This window comes from Mycteria americana, chromosome 1 (assembly GCF_035582795.1).
Source record: "Mycteria americana isolate JAX WOST 10 ecotype Jacksonville Zoo and Gardens chromosome 1, USCA_MyAme_1.0, whole genome shotgun sequence".
NCBI lineage: Eukaryota > Metazoa > Chordata > Aves > Ciconiiformes > Ciconiidae > Mycteria > Mycteria americana.
This window is the reverse complement of record NC_134365.1, coordinates 97,391,040-97,415,388: the sequence shown is the minus strand read 5'-3', so window position 1 is coordinate 97,415,388 and position 24,349 is coordinate 97,391,040. Positions and strand designations below refer to the sequence as shown.

Here is a 24,349-nt window from a genome sequence, read left to right as displayed (position 1 = left end):
TAGATCCAAAATGTCTGATTCTAAGAAAACTGTTTGGGGGTGTTAGAGCAGCTCAGTGGTTTAACTTAGTGTAATTTAGTAGTTTTGTGGAAAAATCAGGGAAAATATGTTGTTGTTTTGAAAAGTATCTACTAGAGTCTGTTAGATGTCAGAAGAGAGAGCTAAAAAACAAAGGTGGTTTTATTTGATTCTTGTGAGTGTCCTGTGTGTAATAACACTGATAATTCCTGATACCTGAATTGTTGGAATTGCAGAAGAGAGGAGTCAACACTGTATACCTAAGGAGCTCTGTGTAAATGCTCTGCAGGCTGTCATCTGGGAAGCCTTGGGAATCCAGCTTTGAAATATTTATGCAAAACCACTACCACAAATAGTCACTTCAGACAAACCAGCAGTTCGCTCAGACTGATCTGAACACAGTAGCCAGCAAGTCCTGAGTTAACGCCACCCAGGAGACAGCCCTGATGGGTATTTTCGAGTGGTCTGAATGCTGTCTGCCATTGCAGGACCGCTTCCATACACGTTTCCACGATGAACTGACCCTGGGCAGGAGGGAAGCTGAGATTGCTGCTGCTTTCCTGCACTCTGTCCTTCCTGCAGTTCTTCTTAGCTGATCATCTCTTCGGGTATCTGTACTAATTTGTTCCTACTGCTCGTGTCAGATAATACCTGAACAGAGATGAAAGAATCACGCCTTGCCCTGGCGTTGTCTTTGGGGGAAGCACCTCTTCTGGGACGCGAAGGACAGTGGTGTAACAGTGCAAGATTTTCTGCTTTAGCGCAGGCTCGGGCAGCAGGGCTGCATTAGCTTTGTCACTAGGAGGAACAATCCTACAGAAAGATTGCTTCGGTGTTATCTACGTACGCATCGGTGTTTAAGCGAGTCAGTGCATTTTTAGATACATGTATTTGTAAAAGCAGAAGACAAACACACTGAGACATTCCACTACAGACTGGCATGCTCCCTCTGATGTTTTGTGGTCAGCATGATTTTAAAAAAGGGCAGAAATTGAAGTGCCAATGAAAAAACATGGTTAATTAAATGTGAAAGGTGCTGTCCTTGTTTGGACTGTCTGTTAATGGTATGACAAGCTCTGGTAAAGAGCTTAGCTGGCCAGATTAAAATTAAAAAATTGTCTCAGTCCATCTGCTAGCTCCAAGGAGTTTACTTCCATCACCTTTTCTTGTTTCTTCACTAAAGCGGAATACTGTCTTTGAAAAGAATATTCCCAGGATGTCTTGGTTGACTTTTTTTACCTGATGTTTTTTCCAAAGATAATTATATGTGACGTCAAGACATTTTCAAGAAGGACAATGCTCTTGGTTGGTTCAAGGATACATTAAAGACAACAGCTCTTTTGCTAAAAGGGATTTTCTTTTTTTTTTTTTTTTTTTCCCCCTGCATGTTGCTTTTTTTGACACAAATAAGTATGTTTGGCTTCACTTGGAAAACCTTTCTTTGCTTTCTGGTTTTGGGAATGATTAAAGGCGATCTTCAAATAGTTGCAGGTAATGCAGAAATCTTATTCGTATTCTTGGTTTCAAAGTTTACCTACAGCAGTGTATAGAAATAAAAATACCTCTCTGCTTTAATTACAACAAAGGGGACTAATACAGAGAAATGTTTGGTCAAATCTGTGCCATGATATCAGTGTAAATATGGAATACTTAAGAGTGATTTCCAGGAGATATTACTGTACATTTGTGTTGTTTTGAGAGTAGAATGTAGCTACAGGAGGCGAGTTTTTCCAACTTTGAGAGACAGTAGATACTGATAAATCTTCTACTCGGTGCTTTTTTCTTTAATAATTTTGTATTAAATCTTAAAAATTGAGGTTCTGTCTTCTGCTTATGCACACTGAAGATGTGTCAGTTTGCGTAAAGATTGGGGTTTTGCCTTAGTGACCTTCTTTGATGTTCCTGTCTCCCTCTGATGTACCATCTGGTGGTGGTCTTCAGCCCTAGAGTTGACTATTAATATACCATCCAAATAACCATTTTCTTCATCTTTCAGTTATTGAAGTCAAAGGTGCTATTGACTTTGAAGTTGCAGAATAACCTCATAATCTGTGGGATGAAAAATGCCATACGCTTATTACTGTTCTTTCTCTAATAAAGGATTCATTGTAATTCTTCTTCAGGCATGTGTTTCTGGGGAAAAAGTGAAAGAAGAAAGTTGAATTAACTAACTTCGGATCAGCTCACTGTGGAGGATAGAGAATTAGACTGTCAGACTAAAACCAAATAGACACATTCTCCCCTCAGCTGTAAAGTTTCCTCTGGAGTGATGTGGAACAATTAACATAAGAGAGACTTTTTAAAAAGCTAAAGCTGATGAGCCCTTTTTTCCCCCCCTTTTCTTTTTTTCCCCACTCCGGTCGGGTAGGGACCTATCTCATGGTGGTAAAAGGTGTACTTGCTGTCAATTCAAGCAGCTTTCTTGATGCAAGGGATGTAAATGTTTCTTGTGGAAAGAAAGCCTGGAATAAGGGGACTTGTTAATTAATTAATTACTTACTTCATTCCTGGCCCTGAAAGCTCCTAAGTACGTGTTTATTCACAAATATAGTCCCATTGACTTAAGGCAATCACAGAACAGAAGTTAAACACAAAACATTACCATTCAAAGGGTTAGGGCTTTAGGTTATCGTTTGATGGGATGCTGTAAAGTGCTTAAGGTTGTTGCTAATAGTACAGTCATACAGATGGGTTTTGTTAACAGAAAAAAGCGGTTATGTCCTTCAGAGACCAGAGCAATGGCATGAAGATACATAAGATAATTGCACCACTATCTCATCTGAGAAGTTTATGTGTGGTTTTAATTTTACAGCAGAAGGTTATTCAGCTACAGAAGGAGGACAGGCTAAAGATGGTTCACCAACCCCGCAGCTCAGTGGCTGGCAGTTGGCAAACCCTTCTCAGCCTCCTGAATTGAAAAAGCTTAATGGCATCGTGAAGGCTGAACAGGTCAACAAGCATTTGCTGTTACGAAGGAAGCGGTCCATTCTGTTTCCCAGTGGAGTTAAGATCTGCCCTGATGAATCTGTTGAGCAGGCTATTGCCAACCATCTGAAATATTTCAGGCTCAGAGGTAAGTGATTGTATGTCTCACGGGTAATTGATAAAGGACATTTATTTATAAAAAAATAATAGACAAAGCTTTTAAACATGATAAATAGCAGGCCAAAGGAAATATGTTGTTACCCAAGAAACTTAGTTTTCTGTGATAATCTTCCTTATGAGAGCTGTTCTGAGCTAAAACACCACCTTCTGGTTACACTTGTATTTCATAAAAACTTCTAGTCCCTGAAACCACAGTTAGTGTTCAATAATTACTCATCCTTTCTTGTAGAACAGTTTGAATGCTGAGGAAAAATAGGTGTTATGTACAGGTTAGCTAAATGACGGAGCTTGTTTTTATTTAGTGTTCTTCAAGTGCTAGTAGAATTCACTGAGGGATCTTTCAGAAAAGAGTCAAGTCTGACACATTGGTCTCTCAGCCATGTGACTTTTGACTACGGCTGGTTGTGCCAAGCATAGTATATTCTCTTGTGTAGAAAGCCAATCTCTGTGTACCAGGCTGTAGTATCATAGAGATGAAGCCTTTCTTTTAAGATGTAGAAGTTGGCATGACAGACCTTTCTCTGCAAAAGTTGAAATGTTCCCAGTGACTGCTTCTTTCATGTGATGAAATATTACAGCAATATGATGTATTTCAAGCCTTCTGTCCGACAACATTGGAATGGGGCATTGAGGTCGTGCAGCACTTCCTGGTATTTGTCTGTGACTGCGTTTAGCATTCAAACAATTCATAGTGTCTTAACGTGTTTGTACATAATTGGTGAAACAGGAAAGAGCTGCTGTCACTTAAAAGTGAGGGAAAGGTGTTCAGACACACGTTTAATGAGACTTTTTGAGTGCCTATAGAAGAAACTCCCACTGGTAACTAATTTATTTGCTTAGAGCAGTGAAAAACAATTAAAACTGGGAATTGCTGAGTGTGTGTGTAAAAGTAAACAGAGAGAATGTATTTGGAGAACAAAGTGGAATTATATGGGATTAGAGCCTCATTCAAACATGAATTGTGCCCAGCTTGCGAGGGATGTCGACATTGATGATCATGCAGATGGTTTGACAGGCTTTACAAGCTTCTTGTTTATGTCCACCCAGTAACACTCAACTGTTCTTTGTTTGGCTCAAAATGAATCCGTACGATGTGCTTTAACTGCAGTCACCTCTCGATTAGATGTGATAGCGGTATGTAAGGGCAATATCAAGTAAGCAAAAGCATGAGTGATGATAAGTAGGAAGGAAAATCTGTAAATTAGGTTGTAAAAGCTTATCTAGAACTTAATGGTCCTAGGTTGAACCAAAAATCCACATAGTCCATCTATTTCCCTACTGGACTTACGGCTTCCACAATCCATAAGGATTTCTTGAGCAGAGAAGCTATGACCACCCTTAGCACTTTTAACTTAAAACTTTTGAAAAAGATCTCTGCGAGTAGCAGAGGTGACTTCAATTAGCAGCAAGATGAGCGAGGTCTGGTTCAAGCAATTTGTCATCTTTATTCTGTTAGCAGCAATGTGCTGCACCATGAGTATTTGGTGATGTCTAGTTAATCGCATCCTGAGTAAATGCCCCTGAGGTAAGCGAGAGTTGATGATGCTGTTACTTTCATTCACAGTAAAGCTGTTCCTTGAGTGTTATTGAATTATATACCAGCTTTTTCTTGAAACCATGTTTTTACTAGCTTGCTGAATCACTGCAGAGATAAACTAGTGAGATGGACTTTCTTGTCTCTGCACTGTCAACAGAATAGTTCTAGGAAAGAGTGTGGTCACTGTTTAGCACTTGGAGACCAGCTACTCTCAGTGATTAGAAAAATAACTGACCCCAACAAGGGAATAAATATGAAGGTACACAGAATGTGTTGATTTTTCAATCTCAGTCTGCGTTTTTAGAATATTCTGTTTATTCTGTATCTGTGGAAGTAAGGAATGACTTTAATATCCCATACTGTCTCTGGAAAGGATGGTTTCAATACAATCTACTCTTTCCTTAGTTTTACTTTGCTATCAGCAATAAACAGTGCCGCTACCATGGAAGGGAAAGGTTGATTGCTGTTTTGATGTAGGAGCATGTTGGAAAAACAGAAAAGGTTTGCATGTGCTGATTATCCAGATTACATTTGTTCTATCTCTATATGTAGCTCCTAGCTTTATTTACTTTTGCTAGCTTGCTAAAGCCTCTATTAGTGTCAGAGACTGACTGACGAACATTTCTTTCACAGGCTTTAAGCAAGTGCTTATGTCGTATAGCTGTAGGCTTAACAGTGTACAGCTTTTTTTTTTCTTCAGACTACAACATCTGGATTTTTTTAGCCTTAAAAAGGTACAAGATAAAGACATATGATAAATCTATAATAAATCATAAAAAAAAATTCAAAGGGTGACAAAATACAGGGATCTGGAGAAAAATCGGTATTTTCTAATAACAGCAGTAGCACTGTTCAGCATATGAAAGTCTAAGTAATGGTGTGATTATTCACTGGTGGTGGTTATTACTGTAGTAGTCAGAAGCACCAGCCAAGAATATGGGTGGTTTTGTACTTGTTTCTCTCCACCTGCAGTCTAGAAGACAGATTTCTGAAGTGCTGATTTATTCCTAGAGTCAATCACATTGCAGAATAAACTGAGTTTTGCATTAGCAGAAGATCCTATTTTCAGTCTCTTTTGAGATGTGTCTGGGATTGTCTCTGTACTCCCCAGTACGATATAGTCTCTGCATCTCTTGTAGCTGTATGTGGATGTTGCTGCTGTTGGCTGGCTTTGTATTTAATTTCTTAGAATATGGAGATGGAAATCAGTCATAGATGCGTACCGGTTGGATACTGTAAGGTTGGGTCTTATAGAATGTTTTTAACACATGTCCTTTTAAATGATAGTAATGTTATGGTTGCTGCTGGAAGAGTCATGTAAATCTAGTGGTGGTTCATAGCTGGACTGTTGTGATGAACACAAAGTGTGTCCAGGGGGCAGCTGGAGGTTTCACAAAACAGATTTTGTGGAAATCTAATAGTGGGATTTCAGATAGTGAGTGTGCTGTATATGGTAATGTTGATTATGAATAATGATGTTCTTTACTGCTGACAGGGAGATGGTAGCCCAAGCCCCTGTTAAATAAAAATTATTATATGAAAAATAGCCATACCTGCTCAGACCAAAAGTCTGTCATGACCAGTCACTTTATGTAGACAATCCAGTGAATCTGTCCATTTCCTTTGGTGTAAATTGCCGGTAGATGGCTGAGGATTGTAGTAGGCTTGGAAGTTGAATTAGCCAGTAGAACAGAAGCAAGATAAGGATTGCAAGGTAGCATGGCTTGCACCGTTTCTCTATCCTATGCCTGCTAATTGGGTAAAACAAAGGCTGCTGGATTTTGACACCATGGCTCAGGGTTAATACTGCTGCTCATTGCCACCTCCAAGATGCAATTACTCTGGTGGCTACTTTTCCTAAATTCTATTTGCATTTTTTCCTACTGTGATCCACTGTCTTAAACAATTCAGTGTATGCTTGTGAATGAGTACATCTTCTTTTCGCATGAGTAAATCGGATAGTCTCTCTGCCAGAACCGTTTTTGTCAGCCAGAGCTTCAGATAAAGCTGAAAATCTAAAGATAGGGTTTAAAGATACTGACCAAAGAAGGAAGTAGACTGTATTCTAGTGTGTCGTAGCTGATGAGAGACAAGGACATTTTGGAACTTTGGAAAGAATAGAAGGTATTTCTCAGGAATGAAATTCTATGCATGATTATAATCCCTAAATTTGGTAATTTGGGGCATAGCACTGAGCTTTCTCATTTTCCCCTTTCTTGGATCACTTCAAATCTATTTACTAAAGTCTTAGAAATAATGATATTATGTTCTACACATGGACAGAGTTAAGAGTGAAGTTTCAATTTGATGCTGAAATCCTAAATGTTACAAATGATTCAAATCTTGCTGAATAATGGTAAAAATAAACAGTCAAAAGTCATAAAAAGTACCTGGTTGAACAAGCATACAATAAATAAAGTGTCTAGCTGAGTGAACCTTTTCTCCTTGTTTCCCCCTCATCCCTGGCACATACGATGCATAGCTCATACTCAGCCAATAAACTTCTGAAGTTTATTTTGTAGAAGGTCTAGTTCTGTCTCCCTCTACATTTGAATTTTTAGATGTCAGCATATGCTTCTAAAAAGCTTGACTTTTCCCATGAAAGACAATCCTTTGTAGTTACTGGAATATTACTGATGAGAATAGTTTATGTGCTAGGGTTTAGTATGTTAGTGTTAAAAGAAAAAAAAATATTTCATGTGGATTAGCTAATTCACATCCAACTATTTTAATTTTAAAATAGTTTGTTGTGTATATTGTTTAAGGGTTGCTATGTTATAGGCCATACACAGCAGCATTTCAGCAATAGATGACGTGATTTCTCTGCGTGTGCGTATATTAATTTGTTTAGCAAGTGCTAATGAAGTCTTTATAGAAAAGATCTCTTAGGAGGTGTCTGTCAGTCTCCCTGTCACTGTAGTCCTTATCAAAACCCACGGCAATTAAGCCATTCAGTTGTGCAGAAATTGTTAGAGAGAAGGAGCTGGCTTCATGTTGCCTCAAAATAGAATATTCAGCCTGATTCAGTGCTCCTAGCCACTGTACATGATTCAAGTATTAAGAAGCACTAATGGGATTTAACTGGGATTAAACTCCAGTACTGCCACTTACACAAATGGCCAGAAAGCCACCCCACCCCCTGCTAGGTGCCCAGTGCTGTCATGTGGTGCCCCTTCTGTTAACCTCGGAAATCCCTGAGCACGGACTGAGTGTAATAGGCTAATTGTCTCTCATTTGAGAGGTAAATGCATCCTGAACGGTAAAGCTGGAGCCACAGAGATGCTGTATCCTACCCAGGTGCATGAGAGGTAGTCATACAGGAGAATTTCAGAGAGAGAGAGAGAGATCATCTCATCACAGATCTTAGCTGGAGGTTTTGAAAACCATGACGAAGTCTTTAGGAAAGGAAGCTTCAAAAACTTTTTTTTCACCCCTTCCTGCAGATTTATAGGACTGAAAAGAGCTTGTGCCTGCCTATGTGGAATTGTTTTGCTGAAACACAATTTATCTTAAGCTTTTCAGGATATTCTCTATTATTTGTAAGTATTACTTGAGCGTAAACACTGCATTTGAAGCACATAAGCTCCCAAGGGCTAGGCTTTTCGGCTTCCGGAGTAGATATGCTGGGATTCACATGGTCTTACTACATGTCTGGCTTTCTGAGGCAGCCTTTGAAACCTGTTATGGCCTTCAAAAGTCAAGACCTTGCCTACTTTAAGTACCTATGACACTTTGCTCAGTGTAAGTTCGCATAAGGGCACGGGCCAAACATGCTGATCTTTCAATTTTTCCTACCTCCTCTCTCACCTTGAAGATGATTATCTCAGCGATGAGTTAAGTGGCTTCTAATTTCTGAGGCATTTCAGGATGGAGTACATGCATGCAAAATGTAGTATGTGCATGCAAAATGTACTTTGGGGAAAAATTGCAGCACAAGCCATCTGGTTTGCATTCTTCTCTTGAATTCTGGTTTATTGTGTCAATCAGTTACATGTCTTCTGCGTACCTACTTACTTTCCTAGAGACAGCTGGAATGATCGCATATCTGTAGGAGGGAGCTTCTCTTTGTTTCATAAGCCTTCATTTTTTTTAACATTTGAATTCTTCAGAGGAAAATTTTAAAGTAGCTGAGAGATCAATTAACATTAAAATGCAAGTTATTTATTACTGCAGCCATGGGATGAAGGAAGTAATTTTCTAGAGGAGCTTACCTTCCCACCCACGTGTAGCTTCAAGGCTCTTAGCTCGCTGCCTTAAAAGATTGATCTCGATTTTACGATGCTTTTAATCAGTATTGTTTGCCAGGGATTAGAGCCCTCATCGTAAATCCTATCTCCTCCAGGGCCTGGTGTTGCTAATGCTGTCCCATATATCTGTGCCTGTGGCTACCCCTGTAGCAGGCTAGTGAAAGTTTGGCGTGAGGTCTAGCCATGAAGACAGGCTCTTCTCACGTGCCCTGAGGGCTGATCTGCTATTCAGGTGGCATGTGGCAGCACTGCTGGGTCTGCTCGGCCATTCCTTCCCGATCCTGGCAGGGCTGGCTGCTTGGTTGGTTGGTTGGTTTTTAAGGGTTTTGCAGCTACTGTTAGAAACCCAGTTCCTGGAAAGACCATCACGCAAAGCCTGTACAGCAGATTTAGTTTACTTAATAGCTGGAGTATGTTAACACAGCATATTCGACTAAGCAAGCAGCTTCAGTCGTAACTCTGAACTGTTGGGCTGCTGTCAATTTATTGTAAGCTCTGATGCTGCATTTTTTCCCCATTCCCCATCTACTTTAAACACTTTGTATTTAAAGTTCAAAGTTACATTGCTAGTCAAAAAGCTTACTGGTAAATCTGTTTGGGCTCCCCCTCTTCCCCCTTGGCTCTCATTTTCCATTTTGATTTCAAGGAGTTGCTATTTTAAATATTGGTCAAAAATTGGTTCATTTATTGTCAAGATAGGTAGATAATATATGTGGCACAGATACTGGCAAGTTGCTGGAAGGTCAGACACGAAACAGAGTGAGTTATTTTTATACAGTAGAATATAGTTATTTACTGAAGTCAAGCCTTGTTTAACTTTGTTTATGTTTTTATGTCTCCAAGTTTTGTCTACAGTCTCAGAATGCTTATAATCTAATTATGAAAAACATGTTTTTCTTATATGGGAGTTCTCAACAATTTGTTGATAAGAAACTTTGAAAAACCTCCCTGGCCAGCAGATAGTCGAAAACCCACCACATGGGTGGGCTCCACCTTCAAGGTAAAAGAAGCTTAATCACGTTTATTATGGAACTTGAACACACTGTAAGGGTGATGTCTCTTCAGTTCTCTGGGTGGCCGCATCAGTGAAGCCATGATAAGAACTGGCTCCCTCTTTGACATACCTGAAGGAGAGATGGGAGATAGAATCATGCTTGTCTCTTTCTTTACATGAGCGTGATTTGAACCGCGCTGAAGAAACTGTGCTGTTCTTTTTCTGTGCTTGGAGTGGCAACTCTCATCTAACTAGAAAACATTGAAAAGGTGCATGAGAAAGAAAGACTGAAACAAAATTGTTCCTTTTCTTAGCCAGGGTATGAATTTGCTCTTCAACATTTTATAGGTAAGCATGCTTGGGGATGGTTCTTGGGTTGAGCCCTTACGGCCTGGATTTGTTATCCTGCAAAGCAATCCCCTGCTTTACAAACTGGCCAGTTGGAATAAGCAGGACGATGACAAGATGGACTGCGTGTCAACAAGGTTGTGGGGTGACTGTGTGGCAAGCAGGTCACCATGGCTGAGGATGCAGTTTCCTGGGCGAGGCTAACAGGAGTGTTTAAATGGCAGTCGTGGCAGATGTTTGCCTGGGGTTTTTAATCCTTCCCTGTGTGTCAGAACTAACAAGCTCTCAGGCTACTTGGGAGGAAGAGATGAGCCAGCCTTTTCCTTCTGAAGCAATCTGCACCATATTATCCAACTTGTTACTGGTCGCTGCAGTAGAAATGGCAAGATAGGACGCAGGCTAGGGAGGGCAATGTGACTCGTTATCCACGTCCCCTTTCCTCTCTCCACAGAAAATATGACCCTGTTCTGATAGCTTGGGTCTGATTAATGGTCTTGGAGACCACAGATGGCACAAAGCCCTTGGGACTGGAATTCAGTGGGGTGTGTAATCCCAAATGAAAGGACACACAACAAATCCTTAAGCTATTGGGAGCTGATTGGGACAACTGTTCATACAGCAGAGGCTTGTATTCAGGCAAGATACTATCTCATCACATTTATTTTAAAAAAAGAGATTAAACTTATTTAAGAACATTTAGGAAAACTGCCTTTAATGATTACTGCCAATTATTACTTGCAACTGGAAAGCCAGTCCTTTGCCATTTGAAAACTGCAGGATTAGAAGTGCCACTGCAATGTGTTTGCAAGCTACTGCCATAGCTTCATCTCTCACTGATAGCCTGCTGAAGACTTACCCCAGCCACAGGGAATAATCTCATTGCAGGATTGTTGCTGTACAATGTTGCACCTGGAGTGAAAGATCCATTAGTCAGGATGCAGGATACAAGTACTGCCAAAAGAAACGAGAGCGAGTGGTATTCCTTAGTGTAGGCTTCCGGATTGGAAACTAGACTTTGGTCTTTTCCTGGCCTTTTCCAGCTCATACGAGTGGGATGGTAGAGAGGATACCACAGATGTTATTCTGCTTCAGGAAGCTTATTACTACTCCAGCAGGATCCAGAAATCCCAGAGGAGGATTATGGCTTCATTGCCTGAGGTCTGCGCAGAGGTGATATGGAAATGTGGTCCCTGCCTCAGAGTTTGCTTCCTCAGCTGCTGAGGCAGCAAACAGAACTTGAGGGGGAATGTGAGAGGATGCATGGATGCTTGTAAATTTGGCTATTTATTTCTGATTAATAAAGATGCATAAGCAAAACTGATTGGAAGCGTCTCCGATACTCCTTACCTAATTACTGTGTCTTACAGATAAAGTTAACTACCTGGAAGCTGGAGGGGTGCTAGAGCAGTAATATACTACTGATAGTTAATAATGCAGAGTTTGAGGACTGTATTATTCTCTAGTTATACGTATCAAATGAGCTACAAGGCTCATCTCCATGTGGGAAAGCTGTCAGGAGCGTGGCATGGAAATGAGAGAGATCTGTGTATCTGTAGAGTTCCACAATGGAGAAACAGTCTCAACTCCTCTGATAAACTGAAATTTGGGGTGTAGAAAAGAGCTTTTTCTGCATGGTGCCATCCAGCATGCCAGAATCAGCTAAGCTTTAAGGGTGCTACTGCATGTGAAACTGTTCCTTAAGTTTGTTATTTATAAAGCCTTTGCATTTAAGAAAAATGTCCATCTCTTGGTTGAATGAAGGTATGTTTCCATATGTGATCTATGTGTTAAGTTTTACACAAGTACATTTAATCGATTTTGGAATTCAGAATACAGAGTATCAAGAAGAAATAGCAGTAAGGCACTGGTTTCGGCAGCCTGGAGCGTATTTTTAAGCTGATCGAAGAAGATGACTTTCCAAAGATAGCTTCATGGTCAGTCCCCGTGGGGTCTTGCTTATGATGTCAGGACTTTCCCTGAATGCAAAGCATTTTCCTCTGCTGAACTGCGTATCTATAAGTAGCGAAATCCGATTAAGGCCAAAAAGCAGGTTTGTCTGCTACTACTCCAGGCTGGCAGCTGCTGCGAGTGATTTTTTTTTTTTTTTTTTTTAGAGTTGTTTTCCTTGTAATGTTGTTCTCTTCCAGGACACAAGGAAAATCCTATAAATATTCCTCTCTCCCAGTTATCCTGGGTCACAGAGAGGATCTTGCTTGAGCGTTATGTGACCAACTGCTCTGATGGGCAAAGAGCACATGCACGATAGGGAGGTTAAAACACCTGATAAACACAAGATAACCCTTAAGATAACCCTTAAATCGCAGACTGTCTTCAGTCAGAATGTCTATTTCTTTCTCAGTGCATACGTGTAGTAGGGTTAGAGATTGACTTATTTCTTAGCATATTATGTTGTTGTGTCATCATCCTGCCTTGTTTTTCAAATTATTAATGCAGTTATAATTTCTGAAACTTATTTTAAATTCCCCGTAAAGGCGAGTCCAAAGGAATTGTAACTGATTGAGCCTCTAAAACTTTGATCAGTGCAACTATCATTCTTACAAATTAAGCTCCAGCTCTACTTTCTGTGAGGACACTTGCGATACTATTTTGGTTTTCTAAATTTTCTAAAAACTTGACCCGTTGATCAAGGGCAGTTTCACTCAGTGAAAATACTGTCGTTCTTGATGGTTGTTAGGGGACAAGTGCGCTCTCTCTTGCTCTCTTCTTTTATTCTTTAATGAAGTAATTAATTACTTCAGTAAAATAAATCGGTGAGGGAAGTAGTATGAATGTGGAAGATCCACCAGATCTTCACTGTCAGTCTGTGGTGGGTTGACCCTGGCTGGATGCCAGGTGCCCACCAAAGCCACTCTGTCACTCCCCCTCAGCTGGACAGGGGAGAGAAGATACAATGAAAGGCTTGTGGGTTGAGATAAGGGCAGGGAGAGACCATTCACCAGTTACTGTCATGGGCAAACCAGACGTGACTTGTGGAAAACTAATTTAATTTATTACCAATCAAATCAGAGTAGGATAATGAGAAATAAAACCTAAATCTTAAAACACCTTCCCCCCACCCCTCCCTTCTTCCCAGGCTTAACTTCACTCCTGATTTTCTCTCCCTCCTCCCCCCAGCAGCACAGGGGGACAGGGAATGGGGGCTGCGGTCAGTTCATCACACCTTGTCTCTGCCGCTCCTTCCTCCGCAGGAAGAGGACTCCTCACCCTCTTCCCCTGCTCCAGCGTGGGGTCCCTCCCACAGGAGACAGTCCTCCATGAACTTTTCCAGTGCGAGTCCTTCCCATGGGCTGCAGTTCTTCACAAACTGGTCCAGCGTGGGTCCCTTCCACGGGGTGCAGTCCTTCAGGAACGTACTGCTCCAGCATGGGTCCCCCATGGGGTCACAAGTCCCACCAGCAAACCTGCTCCAGCATGGGCTCCTCTCTCTCCATGGGTCCACAGGTCCTGCCAGGAGCCTGCTCTGGCGCAGGCTTCCCATGGGGTCACAGCCTCCTTTGGGCATCCACCTGCTCTCATGTGGGGTCCTCCATGGGCTGCAGGTGGATATCTGCTCCAGCGTTAACCTCTATGGGCTGCAGGGGGACAGCCTGCCTCACCATGGTCTTCTCCATAGGCTGCAGGGGAACCTCTGCTCCGGTTCCTGCAGCACCTCCTCCCCTTCCTTCTTCACTGTTTGCAGTGTCTGCAGAGTTGTTTCTCTCATATTCTCACTCCTCTCTTCTGACTGCTGCTAGCATTGTGAAGGTTTTTTTGTCGTGTCTCTTGCCCCCCCCTTCTTAAATAGGTTATCCCAGAGGCGCTACCACCATCACTGATGGGCTCAGCCTTGGCCAACAGCAGGTCCATCTTGGAGCTGGCTGGCTTTGGCTTTGTCGGACACGGGCAAAGCTTCTAGCAGCTTCTCACAGAAGCCACCCCTGTAGCCCCCGGCTACCAAAACCTTGCCACACAAACCCAATACATATTTACATGTAGGTGTATAGTCACTGTATTCTATATATTAATGTACAGAAAAGCATATGACATTTGAACAATAGTATTCTGGCCACCCATGCCACGGAAGCACTCCTATTGTACTAACACCAGACCTTTCTTGTGCCTTCAGTGTGTCAGGAAACAGTCTGGGAGGTCTTCAAGACATTCTGGGATAGACTGCCGGAGCGTGAAGAATATCACACCTGGATGAGCCTGTGTGAGGAAGGAACGATGAGTATCTTTGAAATAGGCATGAACTTCAGTCAGTCTGAGGAGCACCGGAGTCTGATTGTGAAGGTGGGTGCAGCACCTGGTTGGTGTTTTCTCATGAGCAAGGGTATAATGTCCCACTGCAACATGCAGCTTGGCATATGGCAGGCGGTAACATGTGGAGCACTTAAAATGGGCAGGCATGAGCATCCCACCTCTTGGATCTGTAGTTCTGAGATCAGTTCCAAAAAACAACGTTGTAGCTGATCTGATGGAGGGAGGAGCAACGATGACGAAGAGAATGTCGTCTTCAGTAGGTATGCTCCTGACAAGTCGATGGTGTCTAGAGCCCTTGTCTGAAAAGGCAGCATGACACGAGGCAGGCTGCGGTGGCTACGGGCAGGCTACGCGTTGCCTTCTGTGGTGTATAGCAGCCTTCCTGCTCCGAACTGCGCGTGGAGATGCCTTCGGCTCAAATGGGACTTCGAAGCAGGAAGTCCTGAGCTGTATTTCTGACGCCACCGAGACATACGGCAAAATTACCTGCTTGATGTTTTATGTTGCTGTACGTTTGTGACGTCTGTGCGCTGCAGCCTGACTGAAATGAGTGTGGCTATAAATATAAAAGCCTTTAGTGTCCGATGAAGGCAATTGATAACTTTGTCACCGTGGGGAGTTGCAGAGGTTAAAATAAGAGTATGAGTGTAAAATAATTTAATAAAAAATTGCTGAATATCTTGGTATATTCTCTGTTATTTCAGTTGAAGCAAGCTTATTTTAGCTTAAAGCAAATAAAAGGAGCATTAAGCTAAACTAAAGAAGCCTGTCTCAAATGAAATATGAAGATGTCTTTTCAGGAGTTTGAATTTTAAAATTAAGGCCCTAATACAAAATTAAGTGCTTTGTATGCATCTAAGATAAAGTAGATATCTTAATTTCTCTGGGTAAATGGCTGTCTTAAAGTGTACGGTGGTTTATGGATCTTTAAGGTTACAATGTCTTCTATTTTTGCAAGTGAATGGATAAGTAGTTTTATGAAACTTATCATAAGTCTTAAACGTATGATCCCATAGCATCAGTAATGTTCTGCTAGTATGGATTCTTCCTTTCTGCTTTCTTATGGACTCCTATGCTAGGAATGTGCACTAGGGAACGTGAGTATGAAAACTGTTGTGGATGATGGAGAGAAGGATTTTTTCTGAGCCTGCATGTTAGTCTTCACAGATGGATGCTAGCCAAAGTTTGCATCTATGATGTCTGATGGTACTGTTGTCCTTAGAAGACTTTGCAAAAAGATGGAGACAAATAAAATTCACGTGAAATTTTTATGTGCACAGTGAATGTATTGCTTACATTGCTTTATGTAAGATTTTGGTAGTGAGATGATCTATAGTGGGAGCTTATTAAAAGAAATCAGGATGATTCTTGGAAGCAGGATGGTGCGTCTAACTTCCCACTGCTGCTTTACCTTTTTGGGTATGACCCTTCAGCATTACAGTGGAGCCAGATAAAGTGCTCTGTGTCTGATGATTTATTCAGATGGTTTATGTTCCTTTCTCCTGTAAATGGATATATTCCCTTCAGTATTGCAATACTCTGGAAAAGGACTGTTCATCTTTCTGTTTGCTTTCAGCATAGTTGATAAAAGGTGGCGGCTGTTGGGCTGATTTGATGGGAGACTAGTCTGTGTTAGGGGGGATTGAATGCTGTCACCACTGTGCTCCACAAAATGTCACGAATCTACTAGGCAACTTTTTTTGAAATAAAAGCCTGAACCAAAGACTGAAGGCAAGAGCACTCTATCCCATCCCCCAATCAGCCAGCTTCAGAAGGTCTGATGGTGTTTTTTTGAATACATAGGTCAGAGTGTGGATTTAGTTGCTAGCTCTAGTAGTGACTCATTCTTTCTCATGTGTGCTCATGTACAAAATGCTTGTCAGAGCGTGAAACCTCTTTAAAGCAGCTCTGAGAACATTAAGTCCAAACAGACGCAGCAGTTATGACTCTGCTTTTAAGAACATCCTCCCTCCTGCTAGTTGCTTGCTCCAGTCTAATGTGGTGGTAAGAGCTGGGGCTCAGCCTGTGGGACCAAGCACACTTTCTAAAGCACTCTGTCCTACCCTCTTGTTCTTTCCACTTTCACCAGCTAAGTTGACCACGTTGCATGGCTAAGCCTTTCCCTTACTTGCGGGATTTTTTTTTTTTTTCCCTCTCATTGCAGTATGTTCATTCATTTCTCACGGTCAGCTGTTGCCATATATTTTTTTTCATTCCTTAGGTTTGATCTAAAAAGTGCTGAGCACTCCTCATTAAAGGGCTGCCATCATTTCACAGCGTGCACAGTACTCTGTAATGTCCACGCATGATACATGTGAATAGTCCGCACTCTCAATTGCTTAAAAGGAAGACTCACTTCTGCCTGGCACTGTAGAAGAGCCGCGTACGTGGTTGGCAGTAGCTCTTTGTCTGGCCATTACATGCCTTGTGTTTGGCGGTAGTTCTTTGGCCATCACATGCCTCATTAAATACCACTTGTTTCTAATCTTCCACTGCTCTCCAGTGTCTGTGAATCATCTGTGGTTAATTTCCAGAGTTTAGGTTAGAGCCTGCAGCTGAGCAAAGTATTTCTGCTTTTCTTTTGATATATATTGGCTGTTACTGCCATAGCATTGATCTACCCCCTCTTTTGTATTGTGCACGTTGGCAGTTTCTGGCAGTCTTATTCTAGAGTGTCTTTCTGTGTTACTTTTTGGTAGATGGCAACATGAAATTCAGTTTTTAGGAGTGCTGCATGACATGAATTTTCCGCCTTTCTCTCAAAAGGAGTTCATCATGTCTGAAAATTAGGCAAAATAAATCTGTGGGGTTTGCTCTCAATAAACAATAATTCCGCAAAATGATTGCTTTCATGCTATTTTTGTTGTAGTGTGGAGTTTCTTTTTTGAGCAGTGTAATTAAATGACACTTTATTAACCTTCCTTCCTGGTTTTATTTCTTACCCTTTCCTCTAATCCCTGGTAATCACTGTCACACACCTACAGATGTCGTAATGTCTGCTCCAGCGTGGCTTAGTTCATGTAAAGAAAAATTATATTTCTCTTGCTTTCGACACACTTTCTTACTGGATGTCAGCTGGAACTTAAACCAGCTCTGGTCCCAGCTCTCATACTTTTTCCCTTCAGGAAAAACGTTGTTCGGTCTCTAACAGTCTGTCAAAAAGACTTGACTAATTCGGTGGAGGTGAAGGCATACATAGCTGGAATTTGCTCTTTTGCCATCAGATGGCTTCTACTGGTAGGGGAGGTGTGCCTCAGGAGGCAATGCTGCTGCTCCTCTGTCGTAAGCAAGCTACGCGCCATATGTTGTCTCGGAGAACTGAGGCCTGACTCTGTGATTGCCTATACGTGTGCGTGTATGTGCGTGTTATACAGTAATATATAATACATATACTAAGTTTTCATCAGATTCTTAAAGTAAATTACCTGCCAGATTTTCAGAAGAAGCAGATGAACAGATTTATGCCAACCATAAAAAATTATTTTAAATATTCTTTTTTTCCCCCCAAATTCTTTCATTTTACTTTGTGTGATCATGAGAAATGAAAGTACTTTGCATAGGATGAATACTAGCCTAACTAATTTCTTTGGATATTAAATAGATTTACAAAGTGTGGGATTATGTTATCCCTCCATCTCTTTTCAAATCTTGGCAGAAATGGAAAAGGAGAAGGTAATTCTAATCCAAAGGGAAGGTTTGCTTGCACTAGATTTCTTCATATAAACCTTCCTTCATATGAATGCACTCTGCTTGTGTTCCTTACTGTGTAGCTGTATTTCAGGGGGAGTATAACTCTCTGTTATGTAGAGTGTTCTCATTCATCCCATTCACGCGGTCGTTCTACACTTTGGGACATGTGTGTCTGGAATTGTGATGTTGCTGAAACTTGCCCCCCACTCTGCCTTGTGACTGTGGCTGCGTTCACACTTTCGTTAGACAATTTTTGAAAAATCCAAGAGATGATAAACACAAGCAAAAAGTAACTGTTGCTTTCCCAGGAGCCTTGTACTTCTTGCCACAAGACTGAAGCACTGCTGCCAAAACAGCACAATCTGTGCTGTTCACAGGAGCATTTCCAGCTGGCATATGATAATCTTTGTAAGATGCCCACATAGCTGCTGGGCACATTTTTACTTTATAAATGACTGAAATAATGCAACAGTTCTGGAGTAGCTGGTCAAACTGTTTTGACAGCTGCTTTCCTGCTTTTTCTGTCTTTTAGAGAAGACTTTTTTTTTTCTTCTGTGTGTTCTGGGAATTCTACAAGGAGGGGGTTTTTTAGCTACAAAAAAATGGCTGTTTCTACAGTTTGTCTTTAATTCTGTGCAGCTTGTCATAGGAAATGAAACCAGAGGTTTGAATTTTCATATGCAGGCTATTCTTATAGTAAATAAGAAGGTTAAAGGAGAGGCGGTTGCCAGCGCTTCCCGTGTTTCTTCCTTTAACTGCCAGGACCTGCTCGCCAGGCGTGCAGTCAGGAGGTGGTCTGGGTGTGCGGCGAGCTCTCAAGCGAGACTACGAGTGCCCTGTCCTCGCATCCAAGAGCTTGAGCAGAGCTCAAACCTCTGCTTCCTCTGTGACCTGTTAGGGCTGAGCAAAGCTGTTGGGGACAGAGTTTGCGTTTTTCTCTTCTATTTGTAATATTTCTAGACAAGGGACTTTTAGCAGACTGGGAACCAAATACTGCAACAGTCAAAAGAACTTTTTTTGTAGACTGGTTGTGCACTGTGTCTCCTTAGCATGCTGAGAGATCTCTTCAGGTTCCCGTCCAGTTTTTGGAGCTTCATACAACTTCCATAGAGGCATCTGCTGCTGACAGTGATTAGGAAGAAGAAATCAAGCTGGGTGGACTAAAGCCTCAACTCATGTGTCAGGTTTTTTTTCCTTTTCTTTTCTCCTTTTTTTAAATCCTTTTAGTTTCAACAACACAAAGCTGTGCTACTGTTTCAGCCAGAATGCAACTGGAAAAGGTGTACCACACCAACCAGATGCTCTTCCAAAGTTTACTTGTTGAAGAGATGTGGAAAGTTCAGAAAATTGGTGGCTTTGTGGTGTCTAAACAAAATTTTGCACACCTTGAGGCTCACTAATCTGTAGCATATACAGAGCAATTAATATAAGAAGTTGCAAGCAACATTTTCTACAAATTGCATCAGAAGATGCTGCACTGAATGTCTAAGTGTGAAGGAACAAAGTTAAAAGAATTGAAGGTGTGAAAAATGCGGAGTGGTAGTAAGAACAAAGATATTTTCAAGGGTTTAAAAAAGTAGATGTGAAATCAAGCACATCCTTATATAGTTTGAAGTTATTTAAAATCAAAACCAAAACCACAATGTGCAGAATACACTGTAAAAACTCAGCTTCTGTTGAAAAATACTGGTGAGTACCTTCTACCTTGTGGATACCTTGATTGCTTACGTTTTTTATGCCTCAGGTGATTTCACATTGACTAGTAGTATATATGCTTATATAGTAAGAAACAATGTCAGGTCTTGTTATGAATATAATTCATAAATGTACTGTGATTAGAAGAGGAGGAAAAAAAAATACAATTCCTTCCTAGTGAATAAACAAAACAATCTTTACTAAGTTATGCTTATAGATTTTTTTTTTACTTTCAATTTTTTTCATTAGCCTGACATCGTGTCACAGAAAACAAGGGAATAAGACACACGTGCATGTCCAGCATAAGACTTTTGCTGCTGTTGTGATACAAACTGTATTATAACATTTAGCTATAGCACATGCTGACATTTTGAAGGTGGCCTTTGACTGTGGGGGGAAAAAAAAACCCGTTGGAGATTTTCTTGGGTGATTATTTTGAGCGGTCTTACAGCCTCTTTAACACTCTTTCGATTGCCAGTGTGCTCTGAACCTAACCCATGCTGATGTGTCTATCAAACAGAATAACAACAACAACAGCAGCAAAACAAGTAGGTAGACTATTGTGTGTATAGGCCCAGAGGAAGAAAAAAGTGACAATTGAATTTAGAATACATCCAGTATTGCTGTGTAGCTGCCAAGTTACTGCTGGCATGTGAGGGTCTCCTAACTCCGTGATTCCTCAGCCTTTGGCCATTTATTATTTGTGGCAGTCTGAGTCCTTACTCCCAAGAGAGAGAAAAAAACCTAAGCAAATAGGGGAAATGTAAACAAAGGTGAAGAAATAACTTCTTCCTGGAGCAAGGGACACAAGTCAGGGCCATGCCAGCTGCTTAACCCTGGTTTCTGTCTGCATAGAGCTTCTTCCCACGTGGTGATGAAGCACAACTACTCAGCAGTCCCTGCCAGGAACTAGTCTCTGAGTTGTTAGTGCAGTGGATACCTTGAAATAGGTCTAATAATATTCCTTGGTGGGTGGAGAGGACCTTAAATATCGATGGTCATACTTCATCTGTTTAATTGCCACACATCCAGTTAAGTCATGGTGAGCTTGAGATAATTGTTATGACCTTTCTGTTCATCAGGGCACTTAAAGCAAGCAAAGAGGCCCACCAGCTTGCATGATTTTTGCCATTGTTCTGTTTGGTCAGTTAATTTGGGGCCATTTTTTAGTTCATCAAAATCCTGAAACTTGATGTTTTCCAGTTCTGGAGAATTCAGGAAATCTATGTTTACCAAGAGTCTCTAATGGAATAGACCCTCACCTTTCCAGAAGTAGAATCTCCTTCCCAAGTCCCTAGCAAAATGCAGCTTAAAGCATGATACTGCAGTGCTCCCATCGTAAAGTTCTGTCTGCATCCCGCGTTTCCAGTGTGGGCACGTAATAGGGCAAGTCCATCCTTTATGCCAGATTACATGTCCCAATCTCTATTTCTCCAAACTTCAATCAAATTTCAGAAAAAACAGTTTTAATAAGTTGCTGTTCCTTGTAGATCTGATGACAATCTACAACAACAAGGCATGTTGAGAAAAGCTGTCATGAGAAATGCAGAATTAAGGGAGCTCCTGTAACTTAAGTTGTTGTGCGGATACTCAGCTATACCTGCTGAGGGCTCATATACAGCCCCACGTGTATAACAAAGCATAATGTGAACAGTGTTGGGCAAATGAGACACGTGACAACCTGGATTTGGCCGTGAATCCTTTCCAAAGGAAGCAGGGCTGTGTGATTTTTTTGGATGCTGGTGAGAGGGAGATTTGTTCTGTGCGCACCTCTTAGCGGGGCTGAGATCGAAGAGTTAAGCTGAGAGTTAGCTGTGGAAAGGAGTTTGTATTACAGCATTGTCTGAGAACCAAAAGGCAGACAGTTTCCCCAGGAATGCCCAAAACAGTGACAGGAGGTGCTCCCCTACCAAAAGTCAACTCGAAAAGCTCCTGGGCCAAGAAACAAAACCTGCAATTGTGTTGACTCAGCAGTACATTTGTTTAGCATTGACTTTTAAGCCCAGCAGCAGCTCCGTCTGTTTCAGTGTGTTTGGAGCACAGACTAACTACTCAGTGGGGAGACCAGGATGAAAGGGGCAGAAGGCCACCCTGCCTTAGGATGCCTTAATGGGTAGCATAACAAAACACCTTCTTTGCATGCTGAAATGGGCACTTAGCAATGTAAAATACATGATTTTTCCTGAATTCTGAGCTGTGTTCAAAGGTGGGACGTAGCACCCCAATGACAGGAGTCATTTATAACCACTTACTCCCAGTGCTGTAGTTTCTGATCACCTCAGGCAGTAGATTATTTTGTCTTCCTAAGGTTCCTCTGAGGCAAAGACCTCTTCTGCTGTTTCTCCTTTTCCTGTTCTGTGATCTTCCTTGCTACCCATTGTCTTTCTCTTTAACCAAATGTCCTAATTGCAGTTTCCTGTATCTTTTTGATTGCTGACTTAGATACCTTAACATTTTTTTTCTTTGCATAGAACATCTCCAGTTTCTTCTAAATCTGGAAAAAAGCAGATGTTGTCTGTTCTTTCACACCCTCCATCCCCCCTTACAGGTGCAAAAAAAATTTCTTCTGTTGCCTTCCTTTGAGCCATTATATCAGATTTCGTTCACCTCCTTTCTTACCCTCACGCTTACTATTCTCCTATTGACTTTGGCCCCTCCTTTTTGCGTTGCAAGTTTTAGTCTCCTCTAACTTAAAAAGAAAAAACCCCAAACCTTCACCACATATATGCAAATAGATTCATTAGCTCCAGTTGCTTCTCCAAATCTTGCCTCATCTCCCTTTCATCTCTTAAGCTCTTTCTGTGTTAATTCTCTCTCTGGTCACTCTCCTCCAGTTCCAGCCTAAATCTTCCTTTTCACTCTCTTTTTGACACCTGGCACAGCACAGAAACTGTCAGCCGTGAAGTCTGTGCTCATCTCTTTCCAGGCAGAGCTCAGAACCGATACTTCATCCTCATCATCCTTGTCTGATCAGCTCCTTTACCTCGCAAATCTGTAGTTCTTCCTTGTTTTCCCTGATTTGTACCTCGTTCCTAGATAGCACTGCCTAACACACGCTGAAGAATCACTTTGACGTTGAGAGTTCACCCCTGCTGTGGAGCTGATTCCTCCTGGACAGACTGGACCCTTAGCTTGTTTCTGGCACCTTACCGTGGATCTCCAGCCTTCATTTCAAGTTGACATGGCTAAAACAATTTCTGTTCTACTAAGCTTTTCCTGCTATCTCTCCTCCTGCTCACTGTAGACCATATTTTCACCTTATCTGTCAGGGCTGTGCCTCAGAGCACTGCTCTCCATCCTGGCCTTTCCCTCCAGCTTCAGTTCTGGACACTGTTGTCTCTTTCCTTGAATTCCTCCCGGTGCTTTGGCCTTGCCTCCATGAGAGCATGGTTTTGCCGCACACCGTGGTGGGCAATCAGGAGGGGCAAAGAGAGAATTGTTTCTTGGTATGACTTTCCTGTTGGTCATGATGTGTACAGGTGGGTTAAATCAAACATGCTTGGTACAACCCTACACAGATGGGATTAAACTAATATGAGATTATTTAAGATCTCCTTGACATTTCCTCCACCTCTTTCTCCTGCCTGGAATTATCTCCAAGATATTCTGTCTTCTGTGCATAACAATCGTCTCTTGGGATCAGACAAGAGTATCTGATATAATTGCTTTTCCTGCAAATTCACGAGTTGACAGAAGCTCATCCATCCAGTCGGTACTGTATGTGATTTGTGGTATTGTGGTAGCCTGTATTTAATGCTATGGACTCCTACTAATTTGTGATAATTTTGCATTCTATAAACTAACTGGTCTGTTGAGAAAGGGAAGCGCTAGTGCAACTGACATAAAATTCAGCTCCCAGCTTTAAAATAATTAGTATAATAATGTTATGAAGGTCTCGCTTCAAGAGAACTAATTTTATAAAAGCATCTGCCAGCGGTAGCTTCACTGAGTAAAAGCCATTCCCTCGAGCTTTGGTGTGGCTGCTGCTGCCGCAGCTATGTAGAACTATTTATAGATCACTTCAGGTATTCAAAGGGTAAAGATGTTAATCCTTACAGATCCTTGTGCGGTAGGCATGTTTATAACTCTTATCTTGTTAATGAAGGAACCGAGCCAGAGAGGTGAGGTGGTTTGGCAAAGGCTATTCTGTACTAAATGAGAAACCAAGCCAATACTGGAACTCTAGAGCCCTTGGCTTCTAATTAGGGGAAAAAGGTGCCTGTTTGCCATGAAATTCAAATACGTCAGTGCTTGCTCCCACCCTAGACTGGAATGCAAGTTAGACATTTAAGAGAGAGGAAGGCAATCACGCTACAAACTGTTGCAGACCATGCCAGCTTAGCAATAGGAGGATGCTTCATTTTCACATCCTCAGTTGAAAAAAACCCAAACACTTAACATTAGAAAAAACAAGTCTTATTTCAGTCTGTAGGACTGATCCAAAATGTGTAA

At 41.5% G+C, this 24,349-nt stretch overlaps 1 protein-coding gene across 3 annotated transcripts in view; it reads left to right on the top strand.

Annotated features, from left to right (window-relative positions):
• IMPG2 (interphotoreceptor matrix proteoglycan 2) overlaps positions 1–24,349 on the top strand; it is a 67,068-nt gene that overhangs the window by 1,455 nt on the left and 41,264 nt on the right. For 2 of the 3 annotated variants that reach the window (XM_075514264.1, XM_075514253.1), the window contains exons 1-3: positions 201–1,509; positions 2,831–3,091; positions 14,376–14,542. In XM_075514264.1, the coding sequence (XP_075370379.1) occupies positions 1,404–1,509; positions 2,831–3,091; positions 14,376–14,542 (534 nt within the window). In that variant the 5' untranslated portion in view covers positions 201–1,403. Of the gene's footprint in view, positions 1–200; positions 1,510–2,830; positions 3,092–14,375; positions 14,543–24,349 lie in introns of those variants that run through there. The other variant, XM_075514275.1, reaches the window with a different exon arrangement.